General features: G+C 38.6%; 1 protein-coding gene across 3 annotated transcripts in view; it reads right to left on the bottom strand.

The window, feature by feature from the left end:
* ARHGEF3 (Rho guanine nucleotide exchange factor 3) overlaps positions 1 to 23,328 on the bottom strand; it is a 47,832-nt gene that overhangs the window by 13,208 nt on the left and 11,296 nt on the right. For 2 of the 3 annotated variants that reach the window (XM_089522308.1, XM_089522319.1), the window contains exons 1-3: positions 12,542 to 12,956; positions 10,474 to 10,581; positions 6,095 to 6,265 (exon numbers count right to left, since the gene is read on the bottom strand). In XM_089522308.1, coding sequence (XP_089378434.1) covers positions 6,095 to 6,265; positions 10,474 to 10,581; positions 12,542 to 12,715 — 453 coding nt within the window. In that variant the 5' untranslated portion in view covers positions 12,716 to 12,956. Of the gene's footprint in view, positions 1 to 6,094; positions 6,266 to 10,473; positions 10,582 to 12,541; positions 12,957 to 23,328 lie in introns of those variants that run through there. The other variant, XM_089522328.1, reaches the window with a different exon arrangement.

Genomic DNA, 23,328 nt, shown 5'->3' with positions numbered 1-23,328 from the left:
CATTTTTGAGGCTGGGGGCTCTGTCTAAGCTCCCAAACGTGGTAACATAAGGGAACACGAAATGCAGATACTAACCAGCTAAACCTTTGAACAGAAGTCTCTAATCAGAGAAATCATCAAGGTTTGGTATAACTGGGAATATGCCAGGGATCACAACTTGAAAGAGGGGCCACCATTGACTGGAGACTCTGAAATATGCTTCTCACTGCCATCTTTATTTGCCTTGTACATTGGTAAAATGTTGCTGTTCTTGTTGTGTACCTTCGTGTCATTTCTGACCTATGGTGACCCCAAGGGGAACCTACCACAGGGTTTTTTTGGGCAAAATTTGTTCAGAGAGGGTTTGCTTTTTCATGCACAAGCCTATAGAGACTAACAGCAGAATGTGGCTCAGTCTCCCTTTGAAAACCAGAAGAATAGCCAATAAGCAACAGAGGATATATAATGATGATTGCAACAGTTTTAAATATGCAAAGTGGTGTTCATTCTTTAAGAGACGTTACCATTTCTGTTTTGCCTAGGACATGTGACTCTATGCAACCAGATATCTGATTCTCCCCATAGAAATTCAGTCAGCAAGTTGTGCCCTGCAGTCTGCAGATCACAGACATATGTAACACTAGCATATGTAAGACCCAAGGATCATTACACATCCTCTGTTGCTTATTGGCTAAGACTTTGGAGTTAGCAGCCCAAGTAACTATCTCCTGTGGAGGTAACAGATCTGCCAGGAGAGTAGCTTGTTCATGAGGCGCTAAGTGACCCACTAAGTACCTGCTAAAGTACCAATTCTGCTTCTGCTAAAGTGAGATACCAGTCTAAATTAACTGCCACAGAACAAAAATCCAGCATTTGCTCCAGCTTTCATCATTTTTGCACAACTTGGATGGCCTGAGCCTATACATCACAAGAAGAGACCTACCGTATTGAAAACATAGACTGTTTCACAATCCCATGAGTCTTTAAGATAAGACAGTCTTCACTTAATATGTGAGAAAAAGGCAGGTTTTTGCCCAGTTTCTTTCTGGCTTCAGGGGAAAAAAATGAGAAGAAGGGGGCAGAGAAGGCAATACTTTTTCTTCCTCCATTATTTTACTTACTGCTATGGAAGTGTGGGTATATGATCCCACACCACATTTTTTCCTCCCTTGGTTCTAACAATTTGATCCTACTTGCTTTACAGTGATTCCCATTAAACACAGCAGAATTTAATTCTAAGTACTTTTCTCAGAAATGCAGTCTTAGAGGTGTTGTGCTGAACAAGTAGTGCGTGTGTCTATTTAATCTCTAGCTTTAAAAAATTTAGTGGGTCTATCTATGTCATTTTCTTTCTGTTTGCTCAGAACAAATTGGTTTGTAATGTTTTTTCCCCAAAAAAGATGATGATGGTAGGAGTCTGTTTATTTAGATGAATTAACATGGTCTCCCTCACTCCCCTGGCTTGGTTAAAAATGGTTCTTTTTTTCCCTCTGGCAGTCTAAAGTATATTGATGGGTTCCTGATGTACATGGGTAGGGAAAGTGTGTTGAAATTTGAAATAACTCCTTTTATTTCCAGAAGAATTGTCGTGCTATCTGTTGAACCAAAAATAACAGGCTTAAATTTTATTCATGCGTACCTGAGAGTAAGACTCCATGAAATAAAGAGTGAGGAAGTTACATCTTGGTAAACATCAATAGGCTCAGTCCAAATGGATGAGTCTTGTAGCTATTCAAAGGCTGACACACAACCCATGTGCATCGGACTCAGGATGTGAGTTTTATTTAGGTATACACATAAGTCACCTCTTTTCAGGTCCTAGTGCTACATTGCTTCCCATAGTGCTTATTGTTTTCAAGCCTGGATAGCTTTGCTCAGGTAGTGGCATATTTAGGGTTGGTGTCAATCGGTGAGGTAACTCATGCTGTCACCAAAAACATGGGCACACACATGTTGCGCTGCTACTGAGAAGAATAGGACTTGAGGCCCCACAATATTTAGCATCTGCAGGGGAGGGGGGCTCCAGGATGGAACCCCTATGATGCAAAAGGCAAACTGTATTGTTTCAGAATCTATTCTTCACCTTTCACATTATACTTTTCTTTGTTCTGGTTTGAGAAATACAAGAAAACTGGAAATACACAGTCATTCTAGAAATTAACTGTGAAAAATATACTTTGCTTTTGGTATTGAAAAGGAGTGACTGAACACTGGGATTTCTGGAAATTTTAAGTCAATTACTGTCAATTACTGTTGTGTTATTTTCTTCTTCCACATGAGTGTAAGAATGTCACAGGCCTAAATACCCTAAAGGCACCAGATCCCAAATCATCTTGGGATTTTATCATGTGCGGCTTTTAAACTGCCATAAAATAGTAATGTCTTTGGATAATAGTGCCCTTGGTGATATGTATCACACAATGCCGCTTCCCTCTTGTCATTGCTTTGTCCTCTGACTGTGGTTAGAGGGCTGAAGAGAGCATAAGGAGCCAGCGACAGCCCAGTTGTGCTAATGAAGGGACGTACAGTAGGGAGTGCTCCCTAATCTAGTATGTATGCACTTCCCTTCATTAATGCGATCCTGACGAGAATGGAGGTGGTGTGATAAGGTCCTCAGAAACTAAGAAGGGACAGCCCTAGTTAGTACTTGAGTGGAAGACAACCAAGAAATACCAGATGCTGTATGTTATACGCTGTATTTCAGAGAAGAAAAGCTGGCTAAACTACTTCTGAATATTCCTTACCTAAGAAAGTGGTATGGAATTCATGGGGTTGCTTTAAGCTGACAGGCAACTTGAAGGCATATATATACACAAACACACATAAGCATCTCAGACTGTTAAAATGATTTTCAGTTTATTTGGTTTAATCACCTCTGAGTTTACTGCCTTATTAATCTTATTCTGAATCCAATAGAAAGTATTTTATTATACCATTTATCTAAAATCTATTTCAAAGTGGTGTACAATCAATCATATTACAAAACATGACAACAAACCTCAATTCTCAACAAAACATTAAAACAGGTGCAGATTATACCAGTTATCCAGCTAAGGAAATTGTTGAACTGACCCTGGCAAGAATAATACTAATAAAACATAAATTGCTGTTGTGTGCCTTCAATTAGTTCTGACTTGCGGTGACCCTAAGGCAAGCCTATCATGGGTTTTTTCCTAACAATATTTGTTCAGAGGGGATTTGCTTTTTTTGAAGCTGAAAGAGTGTGACTTGCCCAAGGTCACTGAGTGGGTTTACATGGCCAAGTGTGGATTTGAACCCTAGTCTACTGAAGTCCTAGTCCAACATTCAAACCAATGTATCACACTGACTCCCAAAACATAAATATGTTAAAACATAAATATGTTTTAATTACTTTAGATTTTTAACTTTAGGTTTTTAAATCAGCGCTGAAATGTGGGTGTATACTGTAGAGGCAGTATTAACCAGGGAGCAAGGATTTAATGGTTTATTGACCAACCCATCATGAGCTGCAATTCTATTTAGTTCTGAGCACCAAAGTCATTTTATTATATACATCCAACACATCCTCATCAACACTGCTAGCAGAATTTTTCTGATTATATTATTGCTTCAACCAAACCTGACCCCCCCTCCCCCCATGCAGACTGATTGGTTGTTGATACTATAATTTAGCTAATCTCCTGAGACATCCAAGTGGGCTGCACAGAATCCTTATTAGCTGACTGAGGTTAAGGAATGGACTTTGCTTTCCAAACTGGTTCTGTCCCTACTTCTCAGTCTATCTCACTGAGCCCTGGAGTCCTGATTATTATTGAAAGCATTTGAACCCTTTCGTTTGTGTGCCTGGACATTACAGTGTAATGCATCGTGGGTGTATATGTTATTAATGATGACCTGACTAAGAAAATGGCAGATGTTTGGGGAGAGAACATAATTTTAGAAACAATCAGCAACAGCTATTCAAAGCTATTCAGCTAAAACCTATTCAAAGAGGGCAATTTACCCTCTTTGGTTTTAAGCAAATGAAAACATTACATTCTACCTGATCTTTCTACCAGGACAAGGATACTAGGCTACATGGGAAATGCTAGCTGGACCTGATGTAGGGCAACTCAGATGTGTGATGTTGTTCAGTACAGTGATGAGACCAGCTTGAGCATGAGTCTTGCTAGCAAACTCATAATAGGATATTGTTGAAAGAAGACAGTAACTGTTTCGCCCTTCCTTTTAACCCCAAAATCTATTTTGCGTGGCAAAGCAATGCCAACTACAATGGACCCTTGTTATATGCTGGGCTTTGGTTCCAAGATCTCCCCTGTATAACAAAATCCATGGATGCTCAAGTCCCATTAAATATAATGACATAGCAAAATGGTGTCCCTTACAAAAAATGGAAAATTAAGGTTTGATATTTGAAATTTAACATTTTCAAACCATGTATGCTTGAATCAGTGTATAAAAAAGTCAGTGTATAAGAAGGGCCAACTACTAGGAGTCATGATGAAAAAAGACCAGACTAGAGTCAAAGCAGAGCAAGAAAAGAAAAACAATAGGACTAGCTCTTAAGTCTTCTTTTTTTTAAAAAAAATGCAGGTCTTTACTTAACAGCCTTTCTGTAAAACAGACAGCAAACACAGAGTTCCCTATCAGACTCCCATCAGGCACAGTGCAGATCCAGACTTGTATAGCTTCGACAGGTTGCTGAATCATGTACCTTCAGACTGTATACCTCAAGGCCTTTTAATCAGGATTACTTGTAGCATGCAGAATACTATGTTATGCAATGCATGGCATTTCCTTCATTTCTAAAATATTTTCTTCAATTTCACAGCCTAATTGCTATGAATTCTTTTATCCAAGAAAGATATAAAACTATTTAACCCTACCTCCCACATTTTAGGAGAAAGTATTATTAGCTTCTGCCATCATATCTCCTGGGTCAGGAATACACTGTGTTCACGAGGGATACTTTAAAAGGCTGGAACACCTGTGCATGTCACTGTTCTCATTTACTCTGTGCAGGCCAAGGAGATACCATGTTTTCCCACGGTATTATTTCCCAAAAATAAGACATACCCATAAAATAAGCAGTAGCAGGATTTCTAAGCATTTGTGCAATATAGGCCATATCCTGAAAATAAGAAATAGTGATAGGTCTAGCACAGAACGGAAGGGGGCAGGAAGGAAGCGGAAAGATTGGGGCCAATAGTTCTAAAGGAGGAGAGGAGAGCCAGGAGACCCAGCACAAAGTGGAGAAAGAGGAGAGGACAACAGGCCACCCCACCACCCCAGGAAAGAGATGTGTAGTACCTCCTGCTGCATGCTCCATCTCACCTGGTGGACTGCTGGCCTCAGACTGCTTCCTGCCAGGACCAGGTACCCAGCCAGGAACACCTGTTCCCTTTTGGAAGGGGAAAATGGATGGGTGCCTGCTGTGGCGAGCCCGCTGCTGGCAGGGTCGCCCCTTTGTGGGAGCCGCTTCGGGGGGGGGGCAAGAGCAAGGGCCAATCCATCCTTGGAGGGTATATTTTAATATATTTTAATGTAATTAATTTAACTGTATTCTGATGTTAACTGTAATTTGATTAATTTAACTGTATTTAGTTAAGGTAAGGGGATGAATTTTTAGTTGTGTATGTGTTATGTAATTGTTTATGCATTTTTGTAAACTGTTTTGATCTGTTAGAAAGGCGGTATATAAATAAAAATTATTATTGTTGTTATTGTTGTTGTTATTATTATTATTATTATTATTATTATTATTATTATTATTAAAGGAAATGGAGTCGCAAGAAATTCAGGATGGAATTCCGGGTGTGAAGAGTTATGATGATGTTCCAGAAGAAGACGACTGAACTATATTTGAATAAATGTAGATTGTTGTACCATACTTAATAAAAACAAGACATCCCCTAAAAATAAGCCATACTGTGTCTTCTTGAGGAAAAATAAATATAAGAGAGTGTCTTATTTTTGGGGAAACATGGTAGTTGACTGTTCTTTTACAGCCTCAGGAAGTGAAAAATGTTTGGATTTTTATCCAGTGACTGCTTATGTGTGCACACATGCATTTATATGTTCTTCTGAATTCCTTAATTGAGGGAGAAAAAACTGTTAAAAAATAGAAACAAACCTCTTGGCGCTTGATTTCTTTGGATGTGAGCATCTGATTGACACAGACATCAAAGGTCTCACTCCACAGTTTGCTGTCTCTTCGCTTGGTGCTAGCAGGGGGTACATTTCTAGTCCAGGGACGTGAAGCAAGCAGATCAGGACGACTGTCACTCCGGAAACTGATGGAGCGCTATAAAAATAATAATAAAGTTTTAAGTAGTTATACATTGGCTCACATTTTATTTCAATTATTGGGTTTGATGCAAATGGCATAAAGCTCACTGAGGGTCCTTGGAATGGTCACTATCTTTCACCCTAACTCACCTCATAATTGTCATGAGGATAAAATAGGTGGGACATTGGAAGAATGCACACTCCCTTGAGCAATTTGGAGAAAAGGTGGGACATACATGTAACAAGCAAGTTGTTTTCAGTGGTACAGTTATGGGGGGAAACTATCCCTTAGTCAGTATTATATCTACAGATATGACACTCATGCTGAAACTGAAAGCAAAGCAAATGTTCCCAGGGAAAAAAAATAGTATGAGTCAATGCACACAGTAATATCTGGATCATATTCTAACATAGACCTTAGTAATATAAATTAGCAACACTGCATAAAGCAAGATTATGAAAAAAGAACTACTGTGTTTAGTCAAAGTGTAATTCACTTTTTACACTGGGCAACTGGATCTTCTGTTTCAATTACAAGAGCCTCATCACATTACAAAAGTAAGAAGAGAGGCAGTGTGATAGAAGCAACTTTCTGTTGACCTCTCCACATGACCTCAAAGCACTTCCATTCTATTTTTGAAGGAGACAGTTGTTGCACTTTTGTTGCACTGGAAAAATCAGCTTGGCAAAAGGCATGCATTTACAACCACCTCCCTCTGGAGGGAGAACAGAAGTGCAGAGAGGTAAACAGAAAGCCACTTCTCTCTCACTGCCTCTCAGCTTACTTTTATAATGCGCCAAGGCTCTAAGCTACTTTCACGCAGTCAATCGTCTTCTCTTTTCAAGTTTCCAGGTGTGTCCTGATGCATTCTCTGAAGATGCCAGCCACAGATGCCGGCAAAACATCAGGAATAAACTCTTCTAGAACATGGCCACAAAGCCCGAAAAACCCACAAAAAACTATGGATGACGGCTCTGAAAGCCTTCACATTGTGTCCAGACAGTTATGGCAAAGTACACTTCAGAAGGCAGGAGTCATATGAATAAAATAGTATTGAGCGAAAATAATGGTGCTCAGATATGAAGTAAAGAGACATATGATTCAATTTTCTATATGATGTCAATGCAAAAGCATACTACTTTTTAAAAAGAAGAAAATGGAGAAGAAGAAAAATGCTGTTTCTATATCTTCACAGATAGCACTAAACTGGACTTTCATTGTTGACCACAGTGATTCATAAATTGGTAATTTTAAGACTGGGCTATTGTAATGCGCTTTATGTGATACCACCTTTGGCTTTGGTTCAGAAGCTGCGGCTAGTAGCTGATCATTAGGACACCTTACCAAGTTTATCCTGGATGTCATGGTAGCAGGCCATAACCAAAGCATTACATTTTGCTTATATTTATTTATTTATTTATTTATTTACATTATTTATACCCCGCCCTTCAGCCCTAATGGCTCTCAGAGCGGCTTACAATTATTATTTTTAATAAGTATATATAGTCCTAAACAGCTCAGGACCATGCTATCTGAGACCTCACTCCAATTTAGACCAACACCAGTCTTTATGCTTAACAGAAGGGTCTTACAGTGGGACCTTGTTATCTACTGGGGTTTGGTTCCTGGATCCCCCATGGATAACAAAATCTGTGGATGCTCAAGTCCCATTAAATAGAATGGCATAGCAAAATGGTGTCCCTTATACCAAATGGCAAAATCAAGGTTTGCTTTTTGCAATTTATACTTTTTGGTATATTTTCAAGGCATGGATGCTAGAATTGGTGGACAAAAAATCAGTGGATAAGGAGGCCAACTGTACTTTACATATTACAGCCTAGTAAGATTTGTGGTGCAGAAAAGGACTTATTTCATGATGTCACCTACCATGTGGAATGGTCTCATTAAGATCCAGCAAGCCTCCAATAAGGGGTGTTTCCACAGCTAGCTAAAGAAACATTTATTTGCTCAGGTGTTTCTCTGATCACTAACCCATACCGCTATCCCCAGGGATTGTGCTGTATTATTTTATTAATTGATTTGATTGAATTTTATTAACATGGATTACTGGGAAACACTCTGATATTTTTTAGTATAAAAATGAAAAACAGTATAAAACTATTTATAAATAAATAAAGGGAGAATAATGGAGAAAACACAGGAGGGGTACAATTGGATAGCACTCTCCTGTGGATGCATGAGAGAAACAACAGAGTCATATTGCACTTTAGAGAATGGTAAGTTTTATTTGACATCAACTTTCATTTACAGCATTGCACCTTCCATCTGAAGAAGTCTGTCTTTTTACTGCAACAGAAAACACCTGTGGAAGTCTCGTAAAATGTGTATACAAAGAGTGTTGATCCGGGGGTAGTCCCCTTGCCTGGAAGCAGAAGCAGGCTGGCATTTATATGCTTCCCAAAAGCCAGACACTTTTGCAGTAATAATGCAGCAGTTCACTGTCTAGACTCAACAGGAAAATTTCCCCTTCTCTAAATGTTTTATTTGTATGCGAACAGTTGTACTTTACTAAGCACATATGTTGATCAATCAAGAAAAAAAATTGCTTTTGTTCTACAAGTTTCTCTTACCTGATCTCTAGATACATTATTGTCAGACTCAACTGTTGAGGATACTGTCTGTGATATATGTAAAATGCAATTATGTAAACTGTAGGTTTAATATGTATTTTCAAATATTTATTTATTTGATATTTTTCTTAAAGGCTGTTTCAGCAGGATGACATTTTACACAAAGAAACCATTTCTAAATCAAGAACTCCATAAATCCCACATTTGAGGGTGGAAGCTTATCAGTCTTGGATTTTTGGGTCTAACACTTTGATCAGGCTCAAGGGGGGGGGGGGGGAGCCAAATACAAACAGTCACAAACCCTTGAATCCTGGTCTCTAACTGCCAGTTGACCTGGCACTGGTTGTTACATCAATGTTTTGTATACATTACCTTGGCTACACACTGAAATGGGCACACATTTTGTCTCCTCTCCACAGGTTGGCTACTCGTATATTGTATATACTCATGTATAAGTCTAGAAATTTTAGTCAAAAAACTGACCCCCCAAACCATCAGCTTATTCACAGGTCAATATAAATACTGTACCTTAACTGTTATTAAAAAAAAAGAACCATCCCCTGGTGGATGGCTTTAGGAGGAGCACAAACAGTTATGCTTGCTGGAATTTTGTAAGTTCTTTGACATTATTTTCCTTTAATTTTCCCTTTAGATCCTTTGTTACATGCCCCTAAGTTTTACTGTCAATTTATCCATGGGTTGTATCAAAATCCATGATTTTGGCCGCAAACCCTGCCCTCAACCTATAAATGAGGTCAACTTACAGTTGAGTATATATGGTAATACATTGGCATCATATACATATGCTATGGACTTTATGTTACACCTATGTTCAGCAACTACACAGACTGGTAATAAACCTCTTTAAAATGCTGAATCAAAATATCCCTCCCCCGTGCAGCCTTAATATTCATTAGCTCATTCTATGGTAATTATATCACAATCTCAACAACCTTTTCAAACATACATGCTTCAAAAAGTGTATATTAGAATGGGAGATGTTTGTTGTTTCATATCCATATTTTCCTATATTGAGTCATTTCAATTCAATTCAATTCAACAAAAGTAGTGATGCTGGAAAATTAAACTTATTTTGATTACAGTATTTAGTAATTACACCATCAATCAACATTGGTTCCTCCTTCAAGTTCAACCTCAGATCATAAATACCATGATAGGTTATTCAGCTATGTGTATTTTTAGGCAATATATAGCAATCTGGAACTTAATTAACCCATAACCCCTGTAGGTAAATGGTATTTTTCAATGAGTATTTTAAAATGGAGCAGAGAGCAGCAATTAAAAAAACTGATCACTTGGAGGTAGAATATGAATGTGGGAAGCTATCTGATTCAATTGGGAAATATTATATTAAATAGTGCTATTCCTGCATTTTAGGTTATCATTTCAAACTGTTAAGATTCCCAGAAAGATTATATTTCGAGGGGGGAAACCCACAATTTGCTATCTTGAATTGTTGTTGATAACCAGTTGAAATAATTATTTATGCATGTAAGAAGGTTAAAAAAATATGCTTGCACTTCCATCAGAATAATGGGGGAAAGGCATATTCAGGTTATTTCCATGCAAAGAGGCATGACACCAGAATGATAAACAAGCAAAGAGGTTTACCTGAAGGGTCTGACCAAATCGCTTCAAAGGAGTTGCTCGGACAGGAGGAATTAAACTTGCTAGTGACGTCACTCTAGAAAGAGGCCTGACCCGCTTATTACTTGGCTCCTGTAAATTTCAGGCAAAATAATTATATGTTAGAATCATAAATTAACACAGTGATTGCATATACAAGAAAGATTCACAATAAGATTGTTGTAATAGTATCAACAAAAGCTATTCTCAGAGCTTCTGCCAGCCAAAACCAAGAATCTGGTTATACAATTTGAGGCTCATGGAAAAAGAGGTTTCATGTTAGTGAAAGCAAAGAGGATAACTTTTTTTCTTTCTCATCATCTTAATTTTCTTCTGATATGTCATGCTGAAGTGAGCCAGTGTGGTATAGTGGTTTGAGTGTTGGGACTATGGCTCTGGAAATGAGGATTCAATTCCCCACTCAGCCATGGAAACCCAATGGGTGACCTTGGGCAAGACTCACACACTCTCAGCTCCATAAAAACTCATGAAAGGTTCACTGTAAGTCGGAAATGACATGAAGACACACAAAAAAGCTTAAGTGCTCAGATCAAAGTCTAGCTGTTAAAGTCCAAATGCTAAAGTGTTGTTAATTGTTTAATCATATTTTCCCTGCTTTTTTATGTAAAACAAAGCTCTTAAACAAAAACACAACATATATAAACCAATACAAATTAAAACAAAAATACTAGATACTAAGAATAACACTATCTAAGGAACAAAAGAGCATCCATCTAAACAAATAGCATTAAAACCAGCCTATCAAAAGGGAAGGGGGGGGTCTCTATTGGGTATTCAGCATGTTTAAGATGCTTACCAAACAGGCCCTATCACTCTTGCACAGTCTCTGATGTCTATCCTCATAGCTTCATGAGAGACTAGATGATTTCTTAGGATTGTTATATAGCTAGGGGTGACAGGGGTTCCTTTTCCTTTCTATTTCCCCCTCCTGTACAGTGCAGGGAGGAAGAGTAACTTCATGGTGCATATAACATCCCACAACCTTACGAGCTACCTCCAGGAATCTGTAACCTGTTACAATATCAAGCAACCTTTTAACTCTCCTGCTATTCTTCCTACATACACACGAACACACACACTTTCATTCTCAGCATTCCATTATCTCTCTGCCCCAGAGGCCGAGAGCAAAGATTCTTTTAAACATTTTCATTAATTTGCAGATATCCTTCTGCATACCTGGGTAAGTCCTCCAAGTAAGCAAAACCCACTTTATTTTGGCAATAGAGTGATTCAGACAGCAATAAATGAACACAACCAATTCTCATGCTGACAATCATGTTTTGTTTTGTTTCGTTTTTGCTGAGTATACAATACATAGCTCTATCAGACATCTGAAGTTTACAGGAAAGATGTTATGGAAGGGGAGAAAAGAGGCACAGCATATGTATGAAGCTTCTCTCTCACAGACTGATAGAGTGGAATCCTATTGTTTGCTCTTCATGTTCAGTGGGTTCCAAGTAACTATGATCAGGACTGTACTTTTAGCCAGACATCTTTACACCTACATCTAATCAATTATCTGAAAAATTCTGACCAGCTGTAATAATGTAAAAGGTCCAGCAGCTATGCTTGTCATGATGACCTTGCCACTGAAGGGCATAGATGCAGTTTAAAAACAGAAATATTTGGCTTCAAATTTTTCTCCCTTTTTATAGACAAATCATTATACATTTCTGCATTCAATAGATCATATATCCCAAGAGGCACAAAATTAAACAGCTAAAAATTACAGTACTATATCTAGAAAGGTCATTTGCACATCTGATCATATATACCTCTCTCAAAGGTATTATATTATATATATGACACAAAATTCAATATATATTTAAATGAAACGACACATTAAAGTGTAATAAGCACCTAGGAAGACAGAGAAATGGAATAACATCTCATATAGTATTTAATCCCTTGTGTGCCAAAATCCTTATAAAATCTAATGTTCTGTTGCTGCAGACTAGAAAAAATGTACACAAAATTATGACAAAAGAGACAAAAAAGCAACAACAGTAAATAATTTTTAGTTTACTATTACCCTTGCCTTCCTAATCTCCATCCGACATTGACGGGATCTTGGGCAGCACATGTAAAAGGCAAGATCGAATAGAAAATCCAAAATCTTCCAAGTGGTATAAATGAAATTGACCCAAAAGTCCAAATCTTCCAGGAGATGTAAATAAACCCACCAACAATCATATTTCAAGTACATTCAAAGCCTGTTCACCTCTCTTTTTCAGCCATGATTTTGAAGTTTGTTTATGCACCTCGTAACTATAGCTTGTCTAGAAAAACCCCTGTGAAAACAAAGGTGATCTTACTACAATCTTCCACATATTAGCATATTCAAGTTAACAATTCTTCATATTAAAAAAAAAGTCAGAGCAGCAGTGGCTTCATTATTATTGGTCAGCAGTATTATTTCCAGCACAGCTAGAGACAGGAGAACCAAAACTCAGATACATATTAATTTTCTCCACAAATAAAGCTGAAATCCATTAGTACACTAAAATATGGCATAAAAATGGTTAAAAGGCTTGTTTAAATAAATTGATTTATTCATTTGTGGATCCAGGTAACATTACAAAACAAAACAAAACAAAAAAACCAGGCTGCACCCTCATCTTCAGCAAAGGTACATTCAGCTCCTTTTGTCTTCAGCAGCAGCTACTTGGCTCAGCCTTTTTAAAGGTACATTTATTTTTTACGCCACTGCAGCATCACTGGAATACTGAACACAGAAAAAAAAAATCTTTGAGCTTTCACTATAAATCTCCTCTCGATGGCGTCTCATCCACCAGCTGTTTCTTACTTAGCATGCCAATGCTGTTGTGTCACAATTCTCCCTTGGTAGCAAGAAGCTTCTCATCAATCATACTGCACTGCAGTCAGAAGACCCTTAAGTCTCAAGTGTGCAGGCTAGAGTGGCATTACAATACACCAGGCTAATAAAGCTCACCTGGTTATATATTTCCTCTGCTTTAATGCCTCCAGAATATAATAACCTATTTAATAAATATATTGATAACTGCTTCCATAATTCAGATTCAAGGGCCATCTGAGGGTTTTTATCCTGAAACTGTAGAATCCATGTTGACACCAATAAGATGTTCCAGGATATTTTACAGTCATATCCTGCTACTGACTATCTTAATTTCTCCTCCTCTCACTCTTCCCAAGCAACCTGCTCTTGTGTGTGTATGTGTGCCTTCACCTATTGATTTATGGCAACCACATGAATTTCATAGCATTTTCTTAGGCAAGGAATCTTCAGAGGTGGTTCTGCCAGTTCCTTCCTGTGAAATGCAGCCTACAGCACCTGGTATTTGTTGGCAGTCTGCCAACCAAGTACTAACCAGGACTGAAGCTGCTTAGCTTCCAAGATCACATAGGATGTGGTGCCTTTAGGTTATTTAGGCCTTAACCTGTTCTGGTAATCCTGAAAGGGCCCAACGTCTTACTTAGCATGCCAACTATTGATCTGCCACAAATACAAGGTACATTTCATATATTCTCCCCAAACATTGGAAGATTCGTACAAATGAACAGCAAAGAACACACTACAAAGAAAAGCAGGTTTAGGGGATCTTTTTTTTTCTTTTGAAATACAGTGGGCCCCTGCTATCCACTGGGGTTTGGTTCCAGAACCCCACATGGATATCAAAATCTATGGATGCTCAAGTCTCATTAAATACAATGGCACAGAACAATGGTGTTTCTTGTAAAAAAAAATGGCAAAATAAAGGCATGCTTCTTTGAATTTATATATTTTTAGAATATTTTCAATCTGTGGATGGTTGAACCTGTGGATTAAAAAAAATCCATGGATACAGAGGACCAACTGTACTACATTCCTTTGGGATCTATTGGGGCAATACTTGGTTGAGACTCTTTTGCCTTTTTTCTCCCATGTTTTCTTTTCTGTTTCTTCAATCAGTGATAGGGACAGATAATTTCTGCCAGTCCGTAGTGCAGCTAGGCTTCAACCTCAGGACAGAAGCTCAGGATCCTGCAGATGGCTTTGGGGGGGAGGGGGGAGAAGGAAAGTGATGTAGACAGCAGTAGGACCTGGACCAGTATGCACATGTTGGGACTCATTAGAGATGGTCCTACTCATTAAAGCACAGAGTCTTTTATCTCATTAAGAAACATATAATCAGAGGGCTTGCAGACTAAAATACACAGTTATAGATGTTCATCTTTTTATTATTATATACGATATTACAATGTATTTCCCTCTTCTAAAGCAAAATTGTGCTTATATCCAAGGAAACATATTTAGCCTCAAGGCAGGAAAGTAAACACCATTTTATGCCCGTAATCATGGCAATGCTATGATATGAGTTTAATATCCAAAAATACAGATGCTCAGATTATTTCTTATTTTTCATGAAAGCTTGCAATTTCTTGTTGTTCTTACATATCAAGAATGCAGAGGCATCTGCACGCCTCCCAACCTCTGTAATACAGATATCTATCTAAAGGATTTATTTATAGGCAAAACATAATTAAATCCCATTACCTAGGTCTAGTATCACTTAGCTGCCAGTGGTGTCTTGTGGCTTCCATACCAGTGAATGAACTTTGGGATTTAATCCTGACTTTGAAAGAACTATCCAAGATGCTAGGCCCTGTCCTGCAAATGATCAATCTGGAAATGACATGATCCAGCCACATAAATAGGACCCAACTGCTTTGCTTTTTCATGCAGAATCCGTACTCCAAGGCAAGGCTCAGTCTGGAGCAAGCTTGTTTTCTGCTTGTTTTTAGAGACTAGGACATGGAGCAATGGATTCAAACTACAGGAAAAATGATTCCACCTAAACATTACGAAGGATGTCTTGACAATAAGAGCTGTTCAGCAGTGGAATATGCTGCCTCAGAGTATGGCAGAGTCTCCTCCTTTGGAGGTTTTAAACAGCTCATCAGATCTCATGTTGTTAACTGCAGTTAAGTCAACTTCAACTTATGGTAACCTTATGAATGAGAATCCTTCAAGTTATCCTATCATCAATAGCCCTGCTCAGGTCTTGGAGACTCAGGGCCGTGGCTTCCTTGATTGAGTCCATCCATCTGGAATGCAGCTTTCCTCTTTCATACTGCTTTCCACCTTATCAAGCATTATTCTTTTTTCTAATCAGTCATGACTTCTCATGATATGTTTAAAGTACAACAGCATCAGTTTAGTCATCTTGGTTTCTAGGGAGAGTTTGGGCTTGATTTGCTTTAGGAATCATTTATTTGTCTCTTTAGCAGTCCATAGTATCTGTAGAACTCTTCTCCAGTATCAGATTTCAAATGAGTTGATCTTTCTTCTCTGTCCAGATTTCACAATTATACATAGAAATGGGGAAAATGCTGCCATGGAAAATCCTAACTATATTAAATGATATATCTTTATATTTGAGGATCTTCTCTAGTTCCTTCATTGCTGCCTTTCAAAGGTCTAATCTTCTTGACTGCAGTCTACATTGCAATTAATGACTGAGCCAAGGTATGGAAAATCCTGAACTATTTTAATGTCTTTTGTCTAATTTAAAGTTATGTAATTAACTGTAAACCTGCCATTGCATTTTGTTCCTTGACTTTGTTGTATCTTCTGGCATGATCTCTGGTTTTATTTTGGATTGCTTTTCATTCAGACAATCAAAAGAGGGTTACCATGGCTCTTTCAGCACTAACAAATGTTAGCTATGCTGCCACTGTCATTGTCTCTGAGAGATCTTCACCAGTGTCATCCCCTTCCTACTGCTGCTGCCCAGTAGCTGTTTGGCCATTTAGTCCACAGCTCCTCAATAAAATCTTATCTGACATGGGAGACCCTACCAGCCATACTGATGATATCAGCAGAACATCTTGCCTCAAAGAAGTACACAATCCCACCACTAGGAAAGGTAATGCCATTGAATCTTACACAGTTAGAAGAATATCTAAAAGGCACTCAAATTAAATAATGATGTGAATTCACACGTTATCAGCAGAATACCATGTCATCTAAGCTTGACAGAGGCAATGAGAACAAAAAGGGGCTCTTTGCCACAAATTATGATGCCAAAAACCTCAGTTTAGGATAATCCTATTTTCTCCAATGTGGATACTAGCCAGGTACCCTAAAATATTCTGTCATCTTTGCTCCCCATTTTTTTCAAAAAGCATACATACGCAACTTATCAAGTTTTGGGCTGGATGATATGGCCATGTTCAAGAAACTGGCAGAATTAGTGTTTACTCAGGCAGACATTGGACTAGGACTCTAGAAATCAAGGTTTGATTACCTGCCTGGCTATGGAAACTCACTGGGTGACGTTGGGCAAGTCACACACTCTCAGCTCCAGAAAACCCCATGATAGGGTTGATTACAGTCACTATAAGCCAGAAACAACTTGAAGGCAAACAACATCAACCAGTAAATTGAGCACACACCTGCCAATTGGCTACTAATACAAAACTTTCAGTCTCAGAGGATGGCAAAGGTAAACCCCCTCTGAAGAGACTTGCCAAGAAAACCCTATGATTGGTTCACCTTGGGGTTGCCATAAATCAGAAATGACTTGAAGACACACAGCAACAACAAAAACTAGTGCAGCTACTTCATGTAGTGTCTAGAGTGTAAAATTAGAACAAGGTCCGAAAAGCAAATTTATTAAATATATGACATTTAAAAGAAAGGTCTGAACCCAATTTTTATTGAAAAGGTTACATTACACACTTTGCTATGACTGGAAAGCAACTGCACGTTGGTTGAAATAAGATTTTTATTTCCAACTGGACTGGCAATATGCCATCTTCCTTGAGAAACCAACATTCTTCTGCAGAAACATCAAAGTGATGTCATTCATCTCTTGGTTCTTTGAACAGAACTAAACCCTATCTGCAGGCCTATATACTACGTTTTGCCCTAATAATGGTGGAAGGTGACAAAATCTGCACTCTGGTATTGCTAGAGTGATGTTTATCTCTACTTATATATTATTCTGATTTTCTTCTAAATGTATACACATTTTCTAGAAAGCTACTTTTTGGCATGTTTTTGTACTTTTCTGTATTAAAGTTGTATATAACTTAAAGTAACCTCATAAATGCTGTTCTTCAGCAAAGTCCAATGCTGACTGCATAAAATTCAATGAATGAAATGTATATTCTGGCTGGTATCCAATCTTTTATGACAAGTGAAAAGTCTTATTTGCCAGACCACATCAGACAACTGTTTCAGTTTTCAGAATGTTCTTGCTCTGTAACTGTATCACTTAGCAGTCTAGAGCATGATGAACCTCCTTCCTGTGCATATCTATTCTCTCCTTAACAACAATAGATTATCTCTTTCAAAAAGAGGTAAATAGTTTCTGGTAACAAAATCAAAATGTTGACATTTAAAAATACATCTGAAATTATCCCTGTTTTGTTCCCAAACAATAATTAAGCACTATGAACTTGTTCAGATAATCTTATATGGCTTCATAAGCTGGGATATGAATTAACTTTTTGTCCATGTTCTCACCCTCTCTTCATGGTATGCCACAATTAAACCAAAAAGTCTTGAATGAAGTGCATTTTCTGTTTTGACCAAAGCAAGAAAATCTGGTTACAGGTCTGGAAAAAGTATGAATTAAAACCAACTTGAGACCATGGTCTAAGATCTGGGTTTTTAGAAGTAACAAAAAATAGCTACCGTTTCCCAGTTTTAATGAAATGGAAAACTACATTTAATTAGGGGGTTCCTAGTTTAATTGCAGGTTGCTACGGAAGGAGCAGCAAATGGCCTAGGACTGGTGAATGTTTTAATCATAGCATGATATGCCAGGAGGTGCAAAGAGGGTTCTGTGCTTGTATCTGGTTCACATCTTAGCTTTTTAAGTCATGATTGTTTGAAAACATCTATGCCCTGCAGTCCACAGGATGGAGCCTTTACCCTTTTATAAATGGCTAGGGTACAGATATTGGCTATTCACACTACAGCTCATGTACAAGAACAAAAATAACAGAATAGCTTGCTGAAGGAATGGGAATTCCTCTAACTTCAGAAAAGGATTGGCCTGTCAGAATAAGTTAATTCTATATCACAATACTGATTAGCTTCCTTTGCAGTTCATCCAACAAGACCACCCAAAGGCTCCTTACCTCATTCCAAAGAATAAAAGGAGAAATCAATTCAATTTTCTTAAGAAACAAACAAAAAGCAATCGGCCAAATTTCCCCTATTGTCTTTAGACTGACGGAGGCAATGACCTGAATAATAAGTACTAGAAAACAACAACGTTGACTGAAACAGGTGCAACAGACTGAGGTATTTGTCTGTGGGTTTTTTGTCTGAATAGGTTATTTTTAAGAAGATAATTAGTTTCATCCATAAAGCAAGTGTGTATGAGGGAGGGAGGGAGGGAGGGAGCGCTTGTATTTGAGGAAAACACATAATTTCTGAAGGGACTGTATAAAAAACTGAAAAACAAGCCTTCAGAAAAATATTCCCGAGGGTGTATTGTATGTTAACAGTCACTAATGTACCCTGCAGCCATGCATCCACTGTACTCACAGTGTCAAGATATTCTTTTGGTCATTCATCATAGCCAAACCTTATAGTGACCTACAAAGTGAGAACATTTAAAGACTGCGGTCTTATGTGCATTTATTTGGGAATAAGCCCCACTGAAATCTGGGGACTTACTAAGTACAATTATAGGGCTGGACTGAAAACCACCTTATACACAATGTCCTGAAGAAAATCTGAGTTAGAAAGCATGACAATCATAACTCATGTATTTTAAACAAGATTCTCCCAGCAGTCCAGTCATGAAAGATACTGTAGTACATAAATGTATTCACAGGGCATAACAGTATTTTACAGCATGGTGCCAGTTTGAGTTGTACTTTGTGAATATACAATGCTGAGCAAAGCCAACCACTTGAAACTGCCATAAACAAAATGGAATTTATTTTATGCAACAATGACTAAAAGAAGAGAAATATTACTATAAACACTATTAACCTTATGCAGCTTTTTCACTGATTTTAAAAAACAAAGGGTTAAATCCACAGTAACATCTATCTGCTGTTGTTGTTGCTGTGTGCCTTCAGGTCATTTCTGACTTATGGCGACCCTAAGATTAACCTATCATGAGGTTTTCATGACAAGTTTCTTCTCCATTACCATCCTCTGAGGCTGAGAGGGTGTGACTTACCCAAGGTCACCCAGTGGGTTTTCATGGCTGAACCAGGATTTGAACCCTGGTCTCTAGAGTCACAGTCCAACACTCAAACCACTATGCCACGCTGACTCCTATCTATAGGAGATAACTGAAATCAATGTAATTTGTTATTAGCAAGTCCCATTTATTTCAATGGGTCTACTCTAGGCAAACCTAATGTTGAACTTAGTCCACAAATACCACTGATGAGTAAAAACCCAAATCAATTTAAATATAAATGAAGTAATATTCAAAACAGCATATCTTTGAACATGGATAAAAATAAATCATCTGCACAAAAATCTCACAAATGATTCAATTACACGAATCATTATACTGTATTATACTGAAATTAGATAAACCTGTAACACAGTGATTCCCAAAATGGGACGTATGCCCCCTCTGGGGGGTGGGGGTGGAAGGTCCCGGGAGGTGGTGAAGGAATAGTGGGGGAGTAGGAGGGCAGTGAAGTGGAAAGGGGGAGGGGGTCTTCAGTCAAAGTATTGGTGTGCAAGGACAAAGGGAACCAGCGACCTTTAGGACCATTGTGGGGATAAGAATTGCATGAAACTTCATTTCAGGGTCCTCAAAAAACCACCACACAGCCTCGCTGATCATCTTGTGTGGTAGTTGGTGTCTTCTGCTCTTTGCCTGCCCATGTGAGCTCACTCCCTTACTGGCATCTTTCTCTAGTAGTGGCAATTGGGAAACTCTCGTGAAGCTTGGGCACAGGGCATCACTTCTGTGGCTTGGAGCAGCACCATTTTGGGACAGACTGGTGCAAAGAGTTAGAGCACAAATGATAGTGAGGGAGAAGTGGTGACAAAAAGGAGCTTTCAAATTTGGGGCCCTGCTTAAGCTTTGTGAGCTTTGCTGGGACTTGGCTAGCAGGTTGGATTTGCACTGTTGAGAGAAGAGGTAGCAGGGGGGGAAATTGTGGGACAGTGGACACGTGAAGCTGTGTGGGGAAGACATGTATTCTGCTCTGAGAGCATTTCTAAAGAGTGGAGTATAAATACAAATGATGATGATGTCTCTGAGGAAGGAATAACTGCGCTCAATTACTGGAAAGAGTCCTTTGTCTTGGAGCGGCTCCTGTAGTTAACACATATCTCCCTTTCTCAGTCCACACCAGTCTCCAGTCCAGAGCATGTATCCTCTGTAAACCCCTACATATGCACCAGCTGCACCTTTCTCTGCCCTTGTGAAGGATTGAGAGTTCCTCCTCTCTGGGGAGAAGTTTCTCTCTTGCACCTGGTCACCCTGGGAGCAGCAGCTGAGAAGCTGGCTGAGCAGAAACCAAGAGGCCTCTTATCTGCATTGGCCTTTGCTGCAAGGCTAGCATGGGTGAGAGACTTCTTGGTCACTGCTTAGCCAGCTGTTCAGTTGCTGTTCCCAGGATGACAGGGTGCAAAGGGAGTAGCAACTGAGCAGCCAGTCAAACAGTGACCAAAAAGACTCTCACCTGTGCCATCTTTTACTGCAAGATGGGCACAAGCAAGAAGCTTCTCAGACAGCTGTTTGGTTGCTGCTCCAAAGACAACTGGGTGCAAAGGGAACAGTGACTGAGATTGGTTGTTTTGTTTTTGCAGTAGAACAGTAGACCTAATATCAAAAAATATGCCTGGGGGTGGGGCGCTAGAATTGTTGCCCAAGAAGAAAAGGGGTGCTAGCCCCAAAATGTTTGGGGACCACGGCTGTAACATATCAAGTTAAATCCAACTAGGTTTGTCTAGTCAAGATGTGTTGTGAACATGAGGTTGGGGCCCCTATACAAAAGAGTGCACACAGTGTTGTATGTCCACTGCATGTGCATTTGTTGTTGTTGTGTGCCTTCAAGTCGTTTCCAACTTACAGCAACCCTAAGACAAACCTATCATAGGGTATTCTTGGCAAGATTCTTCAAAGGGGGTTTGCCACTGCCATCCTCTGTGGCTAAGAGAGTGTGACTTGTCCAAGGTCACCCAGTGGGTTTCCATGGCCTATCTGGGATTTGAACCCTGGTATCCCAGTTCCCTAGTCCAATGCCCAAACCATTGCACCACGTTGGCCCTCTATGTGCATTATGCTATGCCAAATATCCAGATGTGTGTACTATAAAGCAGGAATAAGGAACATGTGGCCTACAGGCCTTGTCTAGTGGTCAGGAATGAAGGGATGTAATCCAACACATACAAAACTCTGATTGGAAATAGACATTACAAATAAAAATGGAGAAACAAGAGAAGCAGCCCCAGTATCTGATGGGCTTCACCCAAAACTAAAATAAATAAATATATAAATATATAAATAAATAAATATTCAAGAATACATAAAAGTTTGGCTGTTGGGCGAGGAGGCTGGTGTAATATTATTTCCATAGGAGTAGAGCAATAAGAAGGATATTGTCTGGAAAACAACTTATCTTGCACTTAATAGTATAAAAGGACATTCTTAAAGCTGCACAGTATACAGTCTTTGTTTTCCGTATAAACTACCAGTCTATAACGACTAAAATAAAACCAGACCACTTTGTTTCAGGCACCTTATTCCTGGCACAATTTCTATACACATTTTCTTTCAAAGTTACAAGTTTGGTCAACAGTGTAGGGTATGTCAACATTTGTGATGGCAGAAAGCCTAAAAATATATTATTTGCATTAGTCTGCTACTGACTGAATTGGCACTGGATAAAATATGTGTAATAAAAAAAACCCAAGTACTGAGAGGAAAATCACATTAGGAAAAACCACATTTGAACTCTGTTCCAGGGGATGTTACCAATATTTAGAATGGGACAGTGTTTCCTATGTGGGTTGGGGATATTTTCCAAGAAATGCTTCCCTGATTGTAATCCTATGCACACTTCACAAATAGTAAATTCCATTAAACACATCGGAAACTGATCTTGAGTAGATATCTATATGGGCAATAAGCCATATTTTGCACTCTCAAAGAAAACTTCTTCCTTTATCATAGGAAAAAGAGCTAACAAGAACTGAACAATTAGTAAGGCTAAACATTTATATTAAATGTCCGATATAGTTATGAAAAACATATCCATTAGTTTAGTTACCTACTGCAGAATTAAATCAGTTTGATACCACTTTAACCGACATGTCTCTGTCCCACAGAATCCTGAGATTTGTAGTGAGGTGAGGCATCAGAACTCTATGACAAATCAGACTGAATACATCAGCAAACTATAAATCCCAGGATTCTATAGGATAGTCATGGCAGTTAAAGTGGTGTCAAACTGCTTTAATTTTGTAGTGTGGATATATACCAACTAAAGTCTTTGGAGCAAGACTAGATTTCTGAAGGTTGGTTGAGTTTCAAAGACGGATGTGAATTTATTTTTCTTTTGGAAGGGCTGATAGAGTAACTACATTTTTAAGGTAATGCTGAGAATGTAAATTACTTATTACCTTCCTTATCTTTTAATCTGCTTTCACCATAGCCAGAGTGAATTAATGTAAATAATGTCAGGGAAATTCTTCTTCAGCTGTTTTTGAATTATGGAGTTTCATCTTGCAAAGTCTGATAAATCTAGATGTGAGATATCTTTGCTTTAGACTAAGGGTCAGGATTAAATGGTGGTTTTACACCAACCCACCCACCCCCTCCCGGCCACATACTGCCTCCCTTTATTCTGTCATCAGAG

This window comes from Sceloporus occidentalis, unplaced genomic scaffold (assembly GCF_023333645.1).
Source record: "Sceloporus occidentalis isolate IW3139 unplaced genomic scaffold, rSceOcc1.0.p SCAF_1, whole genome shotgun sequence".
Taxonomy (NCBI): domain Eukaryota; kingdom Metazoa; phylum Chordata; class Lepidosauria; order Squamata; family Phrynosomatidae; genus Sceloporus; species Sceloporus occidentalis.
Note: the sequence above shows the minus strand (reverse complement) of the source record. Positions and strands in the feature narration are given on the sequence as shown.